At 34.7% G+C, this 20559-nt stretch overlaps 2 protein-coding genes across 7 annotated transcripts in view; one reads left to right on the plus strand and one right to left on the minus strand.

The window, feature by feature from the left end:
* Positions 1-12967, minus strand: part of LOC107071147 (uncharacterized) — a 162099-nt gene extending 149132 nt beyond the window's left edge. Inside the window, exon 1 of one of the 4 annotated variants that reach the window (XM_089178039.1) lies at positions 12603-12967. The gene's annotated coding sequence lies outside the window, so the exon portion shown is untranslated. Of the gene's footprint in view, positions 1-6485; positions 6628-12602 lie in introns of those variants that run through there. The other 3 variants (XM_089178041.1, XM_089178037.1, XM_089178040.1) reach the window with 3 other exon arrangements.
* Positions 8065-20415, plus strand: atl (atlastin GTPase). Of its 3 annotated transcripts, none has more exons than XM_015329883.2 (8): positions 8065-8204; positions 13718-13795; positions 14659-14921; positions 15080-15859; positions 15960-16181; positions 16280-16494; positions 16603-16669; positions 17737-20415. In XM_015329883.2, the coding sequence occupies exons 1-8, from the start codon at positions 8150-8152 to the stop codon at positions 17869-17871; spliced, it is 1815 nt and encodes a 604-aa protein (XP_015185369.1). In that variant the 5' UTR covers positions 8065-8149; the 3' UTR covers positions 17872-20415. The 3 variants fall into 3 exon arrangements, with proteins under 3 accessions (XP_015185369.1, XP_015185368.1, XP_089034178.1); XM_015329882.2 differs by lacking the exon at positions 8065-8204 and adding an exon at positions 13142-13540; XM_089178052.1 differs by lacking the exons at positions 8065-8204; positions 17737-20415 and adding exons at positions 13142-13540; positions 17082-17432.
* Positions 20416-20559: the final 144 nt, after the last annotated feature.

Here is a 20559-nt window from a genome sequence, read left to right on the forward strand (position 1 = left end):
CCAACTGCATATACAGTTGCATAAAGTACTACGAGCGCATGCAACGAAACTGTGTATCGTAGCTCCTCGTAAAACTTTTACGCAGCAACCTTTTCTTTCTTTCTTTCTTTCTTTCTTTTTTTCCTCTTTTGATTCTTCTTCTTCTTCTTTGCTCTGTTATCACATACACTCACATATGCGCACGCCAGAGCGCACGCTCGCGCGCACGCGCATCTTTTCCTTTGGCCTCTTTACTACTACGCTTATACTCGATTATTAAACTTTATCGTTCTCTCCCTTTATCCCTTGTCGATGTCGACTGTGCGCCGCCGATCGATAGACATGGAAAGAAAAAAATCTTGCGAGATGAGGACCGAGAGAGTCAATAGACGCGTAGAAGCTTTGAGATTCTAAGGTAAGAGTAAATGGACAGTCAGACGCGACTGATGTAAGTGTGTGCGAGACGGGCCAAGCTGGAGTGCTTGCTTTTATAGAGGAAAAAAAAAAAACAGGAAAAAAAAAGGAAAAAAGGAAAAAAGAAAAAAACAGGAAGAGATAGAGAGAAAAAATGGGGTCAATCTGTGCCAGAGTAATCACGAATCAGAAGGAAGAATATGAAAGCCGCTTATCGAAAGGTGAACATCGACCGGTGGCGTCTTCCGCTTTTAAATCCATCGACTCATTACCGCGCGCTTCGACGAGCTATCGTCTTTGGTGCGTCCTACTTTTTCTTTCGATCGGTATCTCGTTACGAAGTACGTTTAGAATTTCGTTGGAAAATTAAAACCATAACCTAGAATTATATTTAGATACATACATTCACACTTACATATAATAATTACTGATATGTTCGCGAAAAATATTATATTTCATGACTCGTTTAATTTCGATCAAGAAAGTAATTAATTACAAAGCTCGCGTATATAACAATGCCAACGAATCTCGATTATATTTAAATTATATTTCAAAAATCACATCATTATTGTGCATATAATTATTAATTTTAAATTATAATAAAATACCTGCTTTATTTTCTATTAATAGTTGTGTTACTCTCTTGTCTTCAATTACGACTTTGAGACGACGTTGATTGCTGTGCACTAGCTTTTCTGAATTATCCAATTTAACACTATACCACGTACACACACACACACATACATATATGTATACCTATCACTCGCGCACATATGCATATCACTTGCATAGCAACAAAACACGCACGTGTATACGCGAAATAAATCTATTACTTTCTAATACCGTTGTTACACCTTTTAATGCTCGAACGAAACTAACGATAAATCTATTAAAAGCTACGAAATAAAATCGAACAACACCGAACATACCCGAAGGTCAATCACAGTTACAAGTTCGACAGCGTATTCTTAATAGCATAAAAATGATAATAATAGCATGTATAAACTGCTCGCATGTAAAATCAAAACATAAACAGCCGAGAAAATAGCGTTTCAATGAATTTAACCTGTACCCACCCCTTCCCTTCTTAGTTGTCATTCTTCTTAGTTACCGAACAGACGTGTTAAGATGTGTTCCTCTATTATAGGTATTATACATTTTTACTATTCATTTTTTTACCTCATTGCTTGCACCTTTCAATTACCAATTACTCATTTGATCTTGATCTACGAGCATTTTGTAATAATTACTGCATACATTTTTGCTTAAATATATCTCGTAAAAAGAATCGATAAAATAGATAAATAAAGGAGCCGTTTGCATAAAAAAAAAAAAAAAAAAAAAGAAGGAAGATAGCAAAGGGGATCGTTTAGCGTGCGTAAAGCTTTCCAAGCTCTTGCATTCTTTTTCTTAGGAGGAGCAAGCACGCCACGAACATTGACTTCTCACGTACAACGATTATCCTTTCGTTTTTGCTCCATTATCGCTAAAACGCAGTCGTTTCATGGCCATTCGTTCAGAAAACGGTCTCATTAAAATAATTCTATTTTAATAATGGAGTATTTAAAAGGATCGTCTTAAAGTGCGAACTACGTAAGATAATTAGTTTTTTGCTAGGTCTTTTACGTTAATTAAAGTAACATAGCTATAGGTTTGGAACTACTCGCGAGAGAAATGTTTTATCGATTAAAACATTATTTCTTTTGTTCAGTTAAAATTACTAAGTAATTAAATGGATATCTTCCGTTACGTTACGAATGACTTATTATTCGATTGAGAAGAAAACAAGCGGCATAAACTAAATAGCGTCGTGTAACTTATTTACAATAGTCTTGTTTCGCGTGGATGCTCGTGGCGATACGTCGTCGTCGTCGTCGTCGTCGTCGTCGTCGTCGTCGTCGTCGTCGTCGTCATCGTCGTAGTAGTCGTCGTAGTAGGACCTACCTACCTACCTACCTACCGACAGAATCGATATCCATGCATTAACCATCGAATGGCTAAGTGGAAAAGCGCCGCGGATTATTGTATTAGTAATGAATGGGCCGTTACTTTATGCTGGGAGAGTTCGTTTAATAAACCAAACAACTGCTGAACGTAATAGACGACACACGTTGTTGTTATTCCTTCTGTTTTTTCATTTTTTTTTTTTTCATTCCATTTTGAAATATACGAATACTTAATCGGTTAACGTTTCCCCATATACTTATATTATAAAATAATGACAAGTTCTAAAGAAGAAGCATTACGAATATAGGAAGGAATAAAATTACGCTCTTTTCTTATTTAAATATCCTTTCGTATCGCTACGGTTTTAATGACTCTATCCTTTTCTGTCTTGAGAGACAATCGGCCGGTGTGAAAAGGTAAGATACAACTCTTGCAAAGAGATACGTGTTTAAGCTTTACGAAGCTCTCAAGAAAATTGGACATCCTCCGGAATGGGACGTAATTTTCCTCACTCGCAGGAGACAGATTGGTAATCGTCCTTCGTAAGATATAAAGCGCGGCGCAGCGCGACGCGACGTTTCTCGTCTCTCGTGTCAGCTACGCTGAGAGGAAGAAGAAAAAGGATAAGAAGAATAGGAAAAAAGAGAATAAAAAAGAAAGAACAAGAAAGAGATGGGAAGAAAGGAGAGAAAAAGGAGAGAAAAAGGAGAGAAAAAGGAAGAAAAAAGAAAAGAAAATGGAGAGAGAAAAGTTTGGCTAACGGTTGACGGTAAAAAGGAAAGAAATCGGGACGTGTTTTGAAAGGTCTTTGATAGAAAGACCACCTTAAATCACAGCTCAACGTGAACCTTAAAAAAAAAAAAAAAAAAAAAAAAAAGTGGGCGTGGAATATCGAGAGAACAATCGCAATTCCATCAACGCCGAGTGAAATATAACAGCGTCAAACTGAAATTAAATATCTCGTAATGCCGGTCACTCGTTCGTCTTCGTGTTTGCATTGAAGCACACGTGTTAACGTTTTACCCTGACGTTTTCTTTCTCTCGTGCTCTTCGTTCTGGCTAACGGCCAAACTTTTCCGACATGCCGGGTTTGATGCCTAAAAAGGATCGTAAATTTATCTCGCGGCGTGTCCGTTCTACATTTGGCTAAAACTCGCGACAGCTAGTGAAAGTATTATCAATTTTCTTCGTCGTCGCCGTCTTATTTCATGACAACATCTATTCTCTGATTAAAGATTCGACATATAACGCAAAATGTGCGTTGTTTCTTTTTTTTTTGTAATTATAAATTGACGATCATGCCACGAATAATTATATTCGAAAGCTATAACGCAATGGCATATAGGAACCGTTAGCAGTCCACGCAATCCAAGTCCGTTCATTTATAATAGAAACGTTATTAACGATCGATCGTATCAGAAATGTTATCGATAATAGGTACGCGATTACGCATTCGCGAACACGCTCGCGCAAAACAAATCGTTTATGAAAATCGTGCAACCTTTTATACTAATTACGCGTTTATCGACGCTTTACAGCAATGGCGTCGGAAATAATCCTGAAAAATCAGATAAAGCGATATGTTAGTCCAAAGAAACGAGCGTGCTAAATTGTCATTTTTGCAGATGCAAATTAATAGAACAAATCCTATGACTATCCACCCATTTATCTATGTATATCAAAACTCTGGGGCAAAATCTTCTTTTATCGCGTCATCTCGTTTTCCAAAGTATTTTTATAATGTGGACGAGTCTATAAGCGGCTCGTTTTCTAAGCGAGTCATCATATCGGTTCGATTGAAATCCGAGGAAACGATTATCGACGTGAAATTATGGAACGTTTGCGTTTGCGTTTGCGTTTGCGTTTACATTCGCGTTTGCGTTTGCGTTTGCGTTAGCGTTTGCGTTTGCGTTTGCGTTTGCGTTTGCGTTTGCGTCGATTCGTGTTAATAGAAATTTCGCAGAAACAATCAAGCTCGTAGAACGTTTACTACGACGACGACGACGACGACGACGACGACGGATTTGCACATTCAATACAGTTACCATACCGAGCGATCGGTCACGGTCTTTTGCTTCAACCATTCGCACGAATTCGAATATCTGGTAAAATCAATCGATAGAACGAACGAGTCGCCGCGTATCGCTATGTTCAATACGCGTACCGTATAAAACGTTTATAAATGCAACACACATTAAAAATGAATCTTCGCAAAACTATCCTTGCTATTTTTAGTAAGACACAGCTGCCGTGTCATTTTCTCCTCTTCCTTCTCTCCCAATCTAGTGCGTCACGATATTCGACGATATTTTACACGGATCAAATAAATCGTCTTCTACGTAAAAAGAAATACAAACCATCGAAATGACAAACTGATAATGCCACCATGACCACTTGCTATGACTGTCTCAAATGATACATCGTTAATCCCATATACAATTAGAGCTTTTCAAATAGAAAAATTCTGAAATAAAACATAAGATAAGAATATATTCTTCGTCTTGATGTACATGTATGCGATACACCTCAATTAATCATAAATTATCTCTCGTAAAATTGGGAACTAAATTTCGTTCGCTTCGGTAGGAATATTATATAAGAATAATTTTCTTGTTCAACTAGAAAGTAAAATCAATGAATGGAAGATGTGGTAAATTAATCGATAAAAAAGTTTAACGATAAATATTTCCAATTATAATTTGACTCTACAGTATCATAATTATATGTATAAAATATTGAACAAAATGGAAATTCTTGTTGGAAAGCTTTCTACTCGTTCGAATGTCGCATCGATATATCGCTCGATCTATCGGTTCTTATGAGCAAATAACGTGGTTACGCATGGCAAATAGAACGAAAAAAGTGCCAAAGCATTTTCCGGATGTCCGAATAATTCGTTTAAGTGTTGTTCGATACAAGTGAGAAGTTATCGACTATTTGGTATAATAAAGAATAAAACGAGTAAGACAATAAAAGTAAGCAGGAAATAAAAGCACGGTAAATCGTACGTCAACGTTAACCAATAGATCGTGTCAATAGCTCGTCGTCTCGTTGCTACTACACTACTACTCCTACTACTACTACTGCTACACTACTACTACTACTACTACTACTACTACTACTACTACTACTACTAGTACTACTACGAGCCACGTGCGACCGAGTACCGTCACTCATTGAACAGAGTAGAAACATATTTCTGTCATCCAAAGGCTAATCGTCTAAATTTTAGCGTCGGTTGCAAAACCATCGTCTTCAAACTTGTTTATTTATCATAGTACATCCTGTCCTTCTACAGATGAATCTTTGAAACATTTTTACAACGTCGTTTAAAAAGCTATAGAAAAGACTCGAAGGATCCAAAGTTTCTGCTGTTCGGATTATAATGGAAATATCGAAATTGGTGAACATTCGAATTTGAAAAGTAAACGAATCTTAAACGATGATGTACCACATGGCTAGTGGATATTGTTAACTAAGACAATTAAATTATAGGAAGAAAAAATAAGGAAAGATTGGGAACGCGTGTTCGTTCGCGTTAAAAGCCGAGAACCGTAAGACGTCGTCGTCGTCGTCGTCGTCGTCGTCAAAGACGAAGACGCGCGCTATTCGTAAAAATAGAGCATCCTATTCTCGTCAGTGGCACGCGGTACGTGTCATTCGAGTCGTTATCGCCCACGTTTTTCCACTTATTTAATAGCTTTGCTTTTCGAAAGAAAAAACTTTCAAACGAATAAGACGGATAAGAGGGTGTGGAAACAACGCTAGAAGATACTGACTAGATGGAAGACTCTGACAAAAGTAAAGAAAGAAAAGGTCGAAGAAACTGAAGACATTTCTAGAATCTTGCTGTAATATCTACGCTAAAGTTTCGAGCAATAAATTGATATCGCAGCTGGTTGCGTTCTTTGGCAAGGAGAGTCCATTAGTCGCGGCATTTGGCATCTCCGCTTTTGAGTTCGCGGAGTGGCTCCAGACGTCATCGTAATTACACAAACCAACAGGGAGAGAAAGAGAGAGAGAGAGTGAGAGAGAGAGAGCAACATGCCATTGTAGAAAAGCGCTCGGGGTGCTATTTTTTGCAGGTTCCTATTTAGATTGGCGCACGCGCTTTACAAAAGAGTAACGAAAGTGATAATACTCACCAAGGGAAAAGCGTGTCGGCGTAGGTTTCAAAGGAAGAGCACATTCCGAGGGCCGATAAATCGAACCGATCGTCGTCGTCTTGTACTTTTCTTTACGTCATAATTTAGCTTAAAGTATCCGACTACGATGACGAAGGTGGTGGTGCTGTTGGTGCTGGTGGTGCTGGTGGTGGTGGTGGTGGTGGTGGTGGTGGTGGATCGAGAAAGTCAACGTTAAAAGAGCGCGCGCGACAACGTGCGCGTCTTCCAAGGCCGTTCCCAAGGCCGCTCCCAAGGACGCCGCTTCAAGGCCGTTCCGTTCCGTGGGGGATTCGAAGAGACTTCCCCAAGAGAGAGAAAACTACCCGCGGACCGACCGAATGAACCAAGGGAAAGGCGGATCAAGAGGGAGGGAAACAGAGAGGGAAAGAGGAAACACTTGCCGCGATGCACTTGCCGCGCGCGCGAATTCGTGACTCGTGGTGAACGCGCGTGACGTCACTAACTCACTCGATTTAGATTACGATACGCTATATCGAAAAAGGATGCGCGCGACAGAAACGCGCCCCCCGTATAATCATTTGCAAGGATATCGATGACGACGACGACGACGACGGCGGCGACAGCAACGACGTCGACGTCGACGACGACGACAACGACGACGACGGCGACGGCGACGGCAACAACGATGACGATGATGACGACGACGACGACGACGACGACGACGACGACGACGACGACGACGACGGCGACGGCGACGAGAATAAATACATAGACCGTTTATTCTCCTCTTTTTAATATGCCAATATTCGCTTAGGATTGTTTACCATTGAACCCGCCTCAAAATTCGATCTATCCACCCTGTCATTCGACCGCGAGACACCGACTTTTATTACTTATTTCGAAAACGATTGTTTTTTATCCTTTCGTTTCGCGTTTCTTTTCGTTTCTTTGAGTCGTTAAAACACTTGCTATTGTAATGGTTTCCCTCGTTTTACGAGTGTAAAATTCGCGCACGAAACGATGCACCGCCGCGGTACAGCATCCACCATGGGGGATCTGCAACCGTGCCACCACCGAGCTCGAATCGCGTACGCCGGCGAAAGTAGTGCCGCGCGCGCTTCTCCACCGAAACTCCTACGAGACACCGACCTCGCACGATCGACGACGAACTTTATCGAGAACGACCGCGCGCGCCAATTTTAATGTTTCCTGCCTATCTTTCATTGTTTTCTTTTGTTTTTCTCAAATTCCATCTACGTACGAACTAGCATTCGAATTCCCTTTTCTTTTATACTGTTTGTATTTTCGCCAGTTTTCTATTCATCGTTGTATCTTTATTTCCAAAATAACAATAAATTTTATTTCTTATAAATAATATATACGTAAAATATATTATATATACAGGTAAAATCATGTTGAGCGGTTTGACATACGTTTTCAATGTTAACCCCGATTATTCAATTGTTTTTTCTTATCTTTAATTATTCTTAATATGTGTTGTTAATGTCTCCTTTTTGGTTGAAATATAATAAATACGAATGTTATGTGAATTTGTAGATGGAATAATAATCGACTGTCGGCCAACCGAATTTGATTCGAATACGGTGTTATCGTTGGAGCTAGTCGTACCGCGGTGAGACAGGCGCACGCGACAACGGAAATGACGGCATTCGTATCTCAACATGGCGGCTACTGAACAACGTAAACAGACTGGCAATCACGGGCTCTCGTATGTTGGTAAGTATTATCCGTATTTCTTAAGGTTATTCGACAACGTTAAGCTACATTTTAAACGTACGAGATTGAGAAAGAGACGAACAACGAAGAAACTAGCAGAATACGTGCATCTACGCGATTAACAGATGTAATCCGTGCCGTAACTGTTTTGACCATGGCTTTTTGACATTTTGTCATTTCAGTGGTAAGATGTTTACTCATTTCGTGCATTGCATCGTTTTTTATTATTTTTTATTTTTATACAAGTTCTTAGAAAAGAATTGAACAGTGATGAAAACGATGACGACAACGACAAACAACGTCATGGTCTTTGTTCTTTCGATTCGATCCTAGTACATTGCTACGTTTTCATCTCACTCGTCATTCCTCAAAAATCTACCTATTTTTTTTTTCGCTTCTTTCGAAAAATCTCGTATCATTCGAATTAATTGACAGATCTAAGAGGATATAGAAACCTATTAAAAGTGAACGATGGGAAAAATTGAAGGATACATTTGTAATAAATAACGTATTTGTTCTTTTTTTTTGTTCGAGGTTATAACGTGTTTTTATAAAATACGATCTCTGCTTTTATATTATACAACTTCCTTAGTATAGAATTTCATGTTGTTCGTAATCGTTGACATAACGAGATGTAAAAATAGAGATCTCGTAGCTCGACTCGTACGTAAGAATGCGAGAAGTAAAGGAACATTGAGTTAAAGAAATAACGTATCTTATATCCATAACTAGTAAGTGGTGCCCTCGCGTAACCAACAACGTCACTATTTCATCTTCGCGAGGGAGCTTTGAACTGTTTTACTGTCGTTCAAGTTTACAAGGCCTTTTCTTCGATTACTCAGCGAATTTACTAACGTGTTGACATCTTTTACATATGTATTATATATGCATACGTGTATCGAGCTCAAAAAACATTTCTTTCTTTTTTTTTTTTTTTTTTTTTTTTTTTTATTACAGCCTCCTAAACTTGGAGGCATTTCTCTTCGTTTCACTTTGTTGTTGTAAGCATTTAAATAAAAAAAAAATTGTATTATGCTGCGAAACGTCACTTAAAAACATGTTTTCAATCGTTATCTTTGAAATTGTATATACATACTTGAGTGTATCGTTTTCTTCGATGCGTTTACATAAGAACTAACAATAATTTTCAGCATACATTTTCCAGACAATTTTTCCAATGAGCGAGAGAAACTTCGTAAATATCGACGATTGAATTTGGTTTTTATTTCGAAATGAACCGCCAGGATTCGAGGAAAACTGGTTATTTCGGTATTGAAGGCCATATTCAGTTGGTAATAACGTTTCTGCAAACATTGAATACTGTTGTAATTAATCATGCGAATATAGAATCTCGTTCGCGTCATATTATTCGCCGTTCAACACGATACGAGTCGGAATTTTTCAAAGGACGATTTCAAATGGTCGGTTTTAATATTTCGTTTCACTACCAGCGCACAGTCAAAAGATTAAAAAATATTCAAAGGAATTCTTTTTATTCCTGCGTCCTGAAATACATTACATATATCCAAAAGAACAAATAAAAATAAAAAGAGAGAGGAGGACAGACAAATGTTTACATAAAAATATTCAATCTTTGGAAATGAAAATACTTGTCTTTGCATTTCTATATAATTGTCAAATGAACGCATGTTGCGCGTAAGAAAAGAAAGAAACAATATCGGAAGGGCAAATTATCAAAGGTAGGTAGGTAGGTAGGTAGGTAGGTAGGTTCGCGAGAGGGGGGGGGGTTGGGGTATATAGGGTTATATAGGGTTATATAGGTTTGAAATGAAACGAAAGCCGCGGCAATGAGAAAAGGGTGGAGAAGGGCGATCGCGGTTTCAAAGCCGATGGAACACGACCGGTCGAAAGTACAACCAAACATACTACCTATATATAGATATACGTATCCGTATTTCGTATAGGAAATGAGACTCGCATATTGGCATACCTATTTTGATCGTACACGTGGCGGCGTGTGTTTTATTGAATAGTGTGTTGTCGCTAGCGTTACGCGTTGTATATCGAGTGAAAACGACTCGACTCTACTTCGTTTCTCGATAGTTTATTGTTACTCCTACTCTGTCGCATTCGTTGTATTGGCAAAGAGGAAACGAGAAGGAAAGAAAAAAAAAAAAGAAAAAAGTAGAAAAGAGAAAACAATAGTCAACAATACATGTCTCTACAGCGTCACATCGAGCTACAACCGTACGACAAATTTCTCTTTTCTGTCATTGCTATACGAACAGTCGGTATTAGGAGACTAATTTCGAGTAATTGAAAAATAATACCTTTTCAAATGCAATATTATAATAGTAATCTGAAATATTGCTTCAATTTCAGGAAGAAGTACGTTATTAGACTCGACATCGTATGTACGAACATAGTTTTTCATCGAATTGGGGAAAGTAAGGGTTGTTTTGAATCTTTCAAATTGTGTTTATAGATTGTGCGTAAAGCTTAGTAATGTCAAAGGATTACTTACATCTTGTTCGATTGATGCATTGCAATTGATTGCTGATTGCGCATCTATTATACAATGCAACAATTTTCTAATATAATACATTTGTCTGATCGGTGTTGCAATATTGACAACACAACGATACAATTCCATTCGATTGTGGCACATTTCCTTGGTAATTAAGCTTGTACTATTGAATCAAATGAATTCGAAGCTAATCAATATAACGAGGGTAATTAGCAGTCCAGCGAGTCGATTAAAAAGGACGACTTTCGTGCGTTTGTGTATTGAAGTTGCCCTAGGCATCATCATCCTATCGATGTCATTTTCGAATTTCGAAATATCCCCTACGAATTTATGAAGACATTTTCAGCTGAAATGCACCCCAATATTTCATCCGTTCAAAGTTGTAAAGCATAGCAGCACCCAAAAGCCACATCGTAAAATAAAAAGGATGCTGCACCGTTTTGTAGACACGAGCAGCACCGTCTATGCAATCTCCTCTGTAAATTTTGCTTGCACCAATATTTTGGAGACAACAAGCAGCATATTTTTGCCATTCTCTCGTAAATCTCGCAATTCTGTTCTAACTCGGCGGTATACCGCGTTATAATCTTTCCTTTCTTTCTTTTTTTCTCCTCCTTTCATCGAATCATAAAGCAAAATAGCACAATCAGCCATGAATTTGGCTTTAATGACATTTCGCTGGAACGTTCAACCGAATTAATGAACGTTTCGATAGAGTTATAATAAGCGTAGACCGAATATAGTATGCAAATAATGAATCAACATAGGATATGTGTCCTATCAAACACATTTACTTTGTATAAATATTTGCCTGAGAATTTGCGTAGACTCTCAGAACTCTTCCCTAGTAGCTGATATATATATATATATATATATATATATTGCGTATAATTACGAATAAGCGAAGCGAGAGAGTAGAAAAAGTGACGTCTGTTTCTAAAGCACGTTGACGGAAATAAAACATTTTCAGCGCACATCTGACGCGATCGGCTGAGTTGAATTGCATTTCCTGACTCTTTTCGTTAGAGATGAGATGAAATCTCGACTTTCTATGGAAACACTTTTTTTTCAATCATACAACAGTGGAACATTTCTTTTTTTTTTTTCTTTTTTTTTTTTTTTGCTGGAGAACTTTAGGAACCACGATTACGTTATAATTCTTTATGGTCAAAACGGCGAATAAGTTTGTAGTTTGAAGATTAACGACTTCGAAGACGCCCGAAGGGGATATCAAAATCTTAACTTTGCTTCTTCTCTTCTCGCGGTGGTACTTCTTGGTCGTAAAAAAAAAAAAGAAAGGAAATCTTACTTACTCAAATATTGTAAATACGAGGATGAAAAAGGGGTCATAAGATTACATCGTAATATGGCATCATCGTAATATCGCATGGTAATATCGCATCGTAATATCGCATCGTAATATCGCTTGCTTGTCACGGACTCATGATCGTTGCTCGCTGATTACAGCTGACTCTTCCAGCCTATCTAAAACGATTTAAAATTTCTATACAACCTGTTTGAAATGTCACTTTTTGTCTATGATCGGTGTCCTTTCGGATCGTTTTTCTCCTTTTCATTGCTTATAATTAGTTTGAAAGAAGCACGTAACGTACGTCACTTAGTAGTCGTATATTGTACACAAAAAATTGACACGATATAAAAGTCCATAGATCAAGACTATGTCCAAAGGTTAAGAATGACAATATGAAAATGTGTTTTTTTTCCTTTTTAATCGCATCTAATTAAGCTTCATGAATATTATGTCAATATAATTTCAATTGTGAATGGAAATAAAACACTTTTTCCATTTTAGATTTTGACAAATATCGCGTTAATAATCATGTTAATAATAATAATAATAATAATAATAATAAAAAAGGAAAAGTGTTTTAAAAACGTATCATACTTACATGCGTTCAATAGTCGTTTGCTAATCGCAAATTTCGAGCACGAGCTTATAACACTGCGACCGAGAATTAACAAGATTTCTCTGCTATTTATCGACTAGGAAACGATGCCAATCTGCCAAATAATCCTACGCTTATTCTACTCTTTTTTTATTCTACTCACATTCCATATGCACTAAGCCGTTATAATAATATCCTTATTCTTTGTACAACATTTTCGATATACATCGAAATATCATAGAATATTTAGATATTGTGTTTGGATCGTCGAAAGAGTAGTCAAAAAAAAAAAAAAAAAGCAAGTATAAAATCATCGTTTATCACGGTAGCACACTTGTATAGGAATTAGTGTAAAATCTAGTTGGATTTTCAAGTAAAACACAAGCCAGCCGGCAACTATGGGATGCTGCCAAATCCCGAAACTCGATGTTCGCGCTACTCGCAACAGCTTGGAGATACGTACGTACGGTCTTCTCCACCACTGCTCTCACTGGGATATTTCTGGTCTTTATTCGTGCGACTTCTTAGTGCGCGAACGGTACGTCTACTCTACGTGCACCGCACCTGCACCTTACCTGCACTCTACCTACCATCTACTCTCGTTGTTGTTGTTGTTGTTGTTGTTGTTGTTGTTAATAGTGATTTTGTCTTCATCTTTTCGTCGTCATTTTTTCGAATGTAAACCGACAGAAATATGAGTGAAAAGAAACACATTCCGCCAAGTCGGAAACGACTCGACGATATTTCGAGATTGAAATCGAGGGAACCAAAGAGACCACCCAGAACAAAAGTCAATCAATCTCCTGTCTCTGATGTAGGATATTCCTCATCTTCGCGTCTTCCAGTTGTCGCAAAAGATAGAAAGGAACATGAGGAAGCGAACAAAACTCGAACTCGACTCAACGATGGGCAACTTATCGCGGAACTTGACTCAATTAAAGGTTTTCAACGTTTCTTCGACAGTTCTTTTTTTTTTTTCTTCTTTTTTTTTTTGATACATTTGATACTTGGCCATTTGTTCGGATCGACGTTTTAACAAAATTCCACTTTTTCTACTGAAAAATGTCAACTTCGTGATAAAGGGATCTTTCAAAATTGCATTTTTTTGTTGTTTTTAGGCGGAAAAATTTCGATGACGACTCTCGATGAGAACGTGAATCCTGTACCACGGGAGTTCCAGACAATGGATAAAACTGGTGAGTTTTTTGTTCATCGTGACGAATGAAAAATTGAACATTACGTAATTATGAAGAAAATTCGTTTGGAACGCGCAATCAACCTTATTTCTATCTTAATTATTATATTATTATGATATTGTTTTATTTATAAACGTATACATATGTGACTACATACATGTATATAATTACGTAAAATTCCAAGATGAATTCGTTATTACATCTTTTTGCACTACTTTTAATTTCTCTTCCTAACTACGTTATCATAGAAAATAAATAACTATATGTAATTGCATAGTTTTCGTCCTCTTACGTTCCTCTACGTTTATTCGCGCAAAAGTTTAATTACGAAATACTTACGATATGAATAAAGCAAAGCAAAGCGAAGCAAAGCAAAGCAAAGCACGCGTGCTTTGCAAAATCTTTTTCCTACATCTCTCCGTATATTTACGGTTAAAATATCTTACGTTCGTTTGTATGCAACTTGAAAAATGCACGAGTACAAATTATATACTAACAAATTCTGACGATGAGCTTTATTTCTGTTCTCACCTCTTTCCTTTCCTCCTTCTATTGCGCCATATTTTTCTCAAATGACTTGCCACAATATTATTCATTTACGTATACATAATTATGTATATTTCCTTTTGTGTTTTTTATGCAATATAACAAATAAATTTACAATCGATTGGCAAAGGTCGATACTAGTAGGAGTTTTAAATTTGATAATAGTCACATTTACACTTCATTTAGTGTTCATATACTGCTTATAGGAGCTACGGTAATTTCTCTTTGTAAACACTTGCTGCATTGATAATAAATAAGAATAAAACTACTTTTGTAGTTTTGTCAACTTATTTTTCTAATCTTCTTGTGTTATATAGATTATTTGGGAAAAAGAGAACGCATAGAGACAGTATCTATGAACAATCAAAATGAAGATACAACAACAGATTTTGGATATCCAGTACAAGTGGTACTTGCACAGCCTGACCATACATTTGAGTTGGACGAAGAGGCCTTGTCGAAAATTCTACTTCACGATAATATAAAAGATAGAAGTGTCGTCGTCGTGTCCGTGGCAGGTGCATTCAGGAAAGGCAAAAGTTTTCTACTCGATTTTTTTCTTCGTTATATGAACGATAAGGTACTGACATATTTCATGATATTTTTCTAACAAATTGTTTATATGAATTTTCCTTCAAAATGCTCTCTCTCTTTCTCTCTCTCTCTCTTTCTCTTTTTGTTCCATGTTTATGCTTCTTCGTTTCGTTATTGCTTTTTCAAAATGCGCAAACATAATAGTACAGTAAGGGAAAAAGTTCGGATTCTTGGCTGGGTAAAGACGATGAACCTCTAAAAGGATTCTCGTGGAGAGGAGGTTCTGAAAGAGATACTACAGGAATATTGATGTGGTCACAAGTTTTCCCTGCTACTTTACCTACTGGAGAAAGAGTTGCTATAATACTAATGGATACGCAAGGTGCTTTTGATAGTCAGTCAACTGTCAGGGATTGTGCTACAGTCTTTGCGTTAAGTACGATGTTGTCTTCTGTACAAATTTACAATTTGTCACAGAATATCCAAGAAGACCATCTTCAACATTTACAACTTTTCACCGAATATGGTAGACTAGCTTTGGAAAAATCAGGAAGTACACCCTTTCAAAGCTTGCAATTCCTAGTAAGAGATTGGTGTTATCCGTATGAAGCTGATTATGGCGCAGAAGGAGGACAGAAAGTATTGGAAAGAAGATTAGAAATATCTAATAAGCAACATCCAGAATTACAAAGCTTAAGAAAGCACATTAAGTCTTGCTTTTCGGATATATCTTGCTTCCTTATGCCTCATCCAGGCTTAAAAATTGCTACAAATCCCAAATTTGATGGTAGACTATCAGAAATTGAATCAGAGTTCAAAGAACAATTAAAAGTTCTTATTCCAATGATACTAGCACCAGAAAATTTGGTCACCAAAAAGATTGATGGTCAAGTTGTAAAAGCCAGAGATCTGCTTGAATATTTCAAGAGTTATATCAAAATTTATAAAGGGGATGAATTACCGGAACCAAAAAGTATGCTTGTTGTAAGTATAATCAATTATTTATAACTACAAAATAGTATTCTTCAATGGACATCTTAATTTTTGTTTGTTTTTTTATTTGTTTTTTTATTTGTTTTTTTAGGCTACAGCCGAAGCGAATAATCTGTCAGCCGTAGCTGAGGCAAAAGATGTATATTTACAATCGATGGAAAATGTTTGTGGAGGAATAAAACCATTTTTGGCTACTGCTCTCTTGGATGCGGAACATCAGCGGTGCATGGACAGTGCTATACGTCACTTTCAAAATAAACGAAAAATGGGTGGAGATGAATTTAGTCAAATGTATATGGAAAAATTAATTAAGGTACTTCATTATTTTTAATAGTACAACTTTTGATCCTGAATACTACTCACTATTACTAGTCTTTTTATTTCTCTCATTGCGCTATATGGCTATTCTAGGATATGGAAGAAGCTTATCTTCAATTTAAAGCGCACAATGAAAGTAAAAACATTTTCAAAGCTGCGAGAACTCCGGCAGTGTTCCTCGTGATAGCAGTCACTATGTATATTTTATCTGGTATATTTGGACTAGTTGGTTTATACGGTATAGCGAATACATGCAACATAATTTTGGGCATTGGATTACTTACATTCGTTTTTTGGGCATATGTAAAGTATGTTATAATTCATATTTTTTATTTTTTTTTATTATATTTACAAATATGTTGTATTATTATCTTTTATCGAAATATGTCTAATATTGATAATAATGATTATTATAGGTACAGCGGTGAATTACACGAAATGGGTACGCGAATAGATGAACTGGCAAATGCTATATGGGAAAACGTAAGTCTTCTTCATATAATTTACTTAAATATGTATCATGTAAACGTGAAATTCTTCATTTCTATCAATAGAGATTATGTTACTAATCATAAAAATACGTATGATCATAGAAATATTATAATGCTCATTAATCATTGACTTGCAATACATTTAACAAATAAAAATAATCCATTTATTGTTATATAGAGATGACCAATACAGGGGAAAATTATTCAAATGTTTAAAGTCTATTTGAAATATTTAATATAATACAATAAGCACAAGCATATACATATGTATCGTATATATGTATCGTATATACGTATATATAGAGATACGTAGACGTAACACAACACACATAACATATGTGTATTAATCATAATTTCCACACCTTATTATCCTCATTAATACACATCATTTTTTATTTTAACAGGCCTGGCTATGCGCTCATCTTACTTATAAAATAAGATATCTGATCCTTCCTATTATTATAACTTTGATTGCAATACCTACTTATAAATTTCTACATGCTTACCTTTCTAAACATCGCTATATCTGATCCTACGCTTCACTTCTTTTTCATATATTTATCATTTATCTTTTATTCAAATTAAGTTTACATAAATAAATTTGACCAATCATTAATTATTATTGCTTGTGCTTTAGTTTCACGTTCATATTTTATGATGAATTTTCTTTTCAAAGTATTATTCGTTGGCAACAAAAATAATGTTCTCTTAGCTTTTCTTTTAGCTTTTCTTAGCTTTTCTTAGCTTAATTTTCGTTTGTTTTCTCCTATAATATTCCTTTAAAGTGAGTGCTAACAGGATAACACTTTTGAAAGGTATGCTCTTTGAAAATTGTCTATATAAGGTTTATAAATATATATATAATCTCCTTATATATCCTATATATATAATAATATATAGATATTCCTTTAATTATGATATTGCTTGTTGTCAGTTAAAAATGCATAAATATTAAATTTTGCTTATATAATAATAATCAAGCAAGAAGGTACTAAGAGAAATGATTACTTTGTGACATATGTTTAATTTTCTACTTACTTTTTCTTTCTTTTGCTTTAGTTCATGAAAGTAATTTATCAACAAATTGTGAAGAAGTCAATTACTGTAGCAGTGGTGGCGCAGGCCGCTGAATTGGCAACAAACACGACAATGAACGCCACTAGCACTGCCAATGGCAAACCAAAAATATCATAATATGATCATTCCCTCCATCTTTGGATATTTTAGATGCATAAAAGCATGCGTCAGTAAATTAACACCAATAAGTGGCATAACCAAATTTTTCAATATACTACTTTCATGTAGTTTCCGTTTAATAATGTTGTTGTATATTTGGATTGATTAAATTGAAACGATTGAGAATGATGTACATATGTACATAATGATCTATCATTGATTCATTGCCATCAGTGTTAGATCATTGAACATTTCGGCTATTTCTATCATCTATGATTATTACTATTGTATTGTTATAGACTTAAACAGGTCTTATATTCATAAATAATAATGTCATACTCATCAATTATAATACATTGACATATTACGACTTTTTATCATTTTATTAATGATAATTAGAATATGAATTTTTGGAAATACTTGTACAGTAGTTTTCTATTGCCACAAATTTGGTGTTGTAATTAGTTCGCATTATGTTTGTGCCAGAAACTTAATAATGTACTCTACTTATTTTTTTATCGAATACAATATAAATAATACAAATTGTTATCATTAACTAATGATTCTATATAATGTTCAAGCCCCCTTGGATTCTAATGGGTCGTGAATTCATTTTTTTTTCTTGTTAATAATGATAATATGTTATGTTAAAATCTAATTACGCGAGATTATTATGTTGATGATTATGTTAAAAATATGATATTCATGATCCAAAAAAAAAGAAAACTCTGTGGGAATAATCTTATAATATTTTTAATTGATGGTATTATTTTGTATTTTGTATGTTCAAAAACTTTAAGAGATGTGTTATCCAATCATACAAACGCAACTGAGATATATACATGCCATATTGATGTAACATGTGACGACTATGTTAACTCGACAGAATAATAATCTGCAGGGAGAGTCTATATGTTCTGTAAGATTGTATTATCTAATTTAATTATAAGATAAATATTGTTGCCAATGTGGTATTAATATTGATAAAAATTATGTATTGTATATGATAGACTTTATTTCCAAGATTGCTCGTATGAAAAGAAGCGGTAAAACGATACCTGTGATCATTTTTTTGTTTGTTAAATGTCTAATGTTATTCTGTATTATATTTAATGTTGTTTAAATTATCTTCATCTTTTCTTTCTAATTCTTCAACAAACGAATATTATTATTATTCTAAGAAAGCATTATTTTTCATTTTCGAAATATTTCTAAATTTTATGAAAAAAAAAAAAGGTATAAAGAAATAGTATTTGAAATAGTTTTCAATCCTACATAGGCAGCGGTGGCAGCACTATAACAAATATTCATTGAGTAATTGTGGATAATAAAACTCATCGTATGCATGTATCCAAATTTAGTTATCTTGCCAGATTAATGTATTTTATATTTAATTTTATATATTTGGTAGTAAACCATTTTAATTTTCAAGCGTTTTTTCGTCTTTGTTGTTGTTTAGATATAATTAAAACATGATGCATGAGTTGAACTAATTTTATTTTGTATAATTAGTATTTTTACGACAGCTATAGCATAAAATTTGATAATATATATTAACAAGAGAAGTAATTACAATAGAAAACAGTAATTTACGTAAAATTATAAAAGTCATGATGTTTGACAAACAAGAAGGACTATTGTAATGGTTTTGGCAACATTCATCATTTTTCTTATTGTTGTTATGTTCTTTATTACATATACATGTACGTGTGACGTACAATGAATTATAAAAGTAATTCAATAGAAAAGTATAAACAAAAAAAATTTAGTCATTTCCACTTGGGCAAACAATAACATTGAAATTTGCATTGAATAATAATTCGTATAACTTTGTTTATATAATATATGTTGCTTTATGTATTGTGTCTTCTTTCTTTGAATCTTTGAAGAAAAGAAAAAACCAAAACAACCCTAATATAATCCTCTGTAAATATTTCATCTGGAAAGAAAAAAAGATGCAAATATGAATAGACACGAATTGTCTATTATTTAGCGTTGATTAATGTTATCAAATTTAGATTATATTGTAATAGTAGTTGAAATATTTCAACTGAACATAACTATTGATTGATAATGATTAAACAGTAAAGTTATTTTTTTGGTGGGTCATTGTAAAAGGTGCCATTGAAGTTGCCCGTACCATATACATGGTGATGATTTGCAATAACATTTATTTGAAAAGAAAACATTGCTTAAAGTTCTTCTTATGTACATAATTTTAATGTAAAATATTATCATTCATAATGGAGAAATCCAATATTAATGTATAAATTATATGGATTAAGTTGAATTTGCATATTAATTTTGACGTTATTTCTGTTTATGCCATTTGATATATGATCATCGTCAACGTTGTAAGCTTACAATTAATATATTTGCAATAGCATTTTTACAGTATAAGAAAATAACTAACTAATTCGAACTTTCGTTTCAATTTACAATAAATTATTTCATTTATTATACGTTCTTCAATTGCGTCTATTGTATGTATCATTTTCATATTATGTTTGAATAGAGTTTTTGAAATAATTTTCACTTATTAAACGCTTTCTAATTACTTACTAACAATAAAATATTTTCAAAACAATAGAAAGAATCCACATTATAAAATTATATTAAATTAAACATTCAATTTTATTGATCATTTAAATCGTTTTGTATCAATACTGTATTAATACAACATCAAATAATAAATTTCAACTGTAT

Source organism: Polistes dominula, unplaced genomic scaffold, assembly GCF_049000335.1.
Source record: "Polistes dominula isolate Pdom_NZ unplaced genomic scaffold, Pdom_raw_medaka contig_77, whole genome shotgun sequence".
Taxonomy (NCBI): Eukaryota; Metazoa; Arthropoda; class Insecta; order Hymenoptera; family Vespidae; genus Polistes; species Polistes dominula.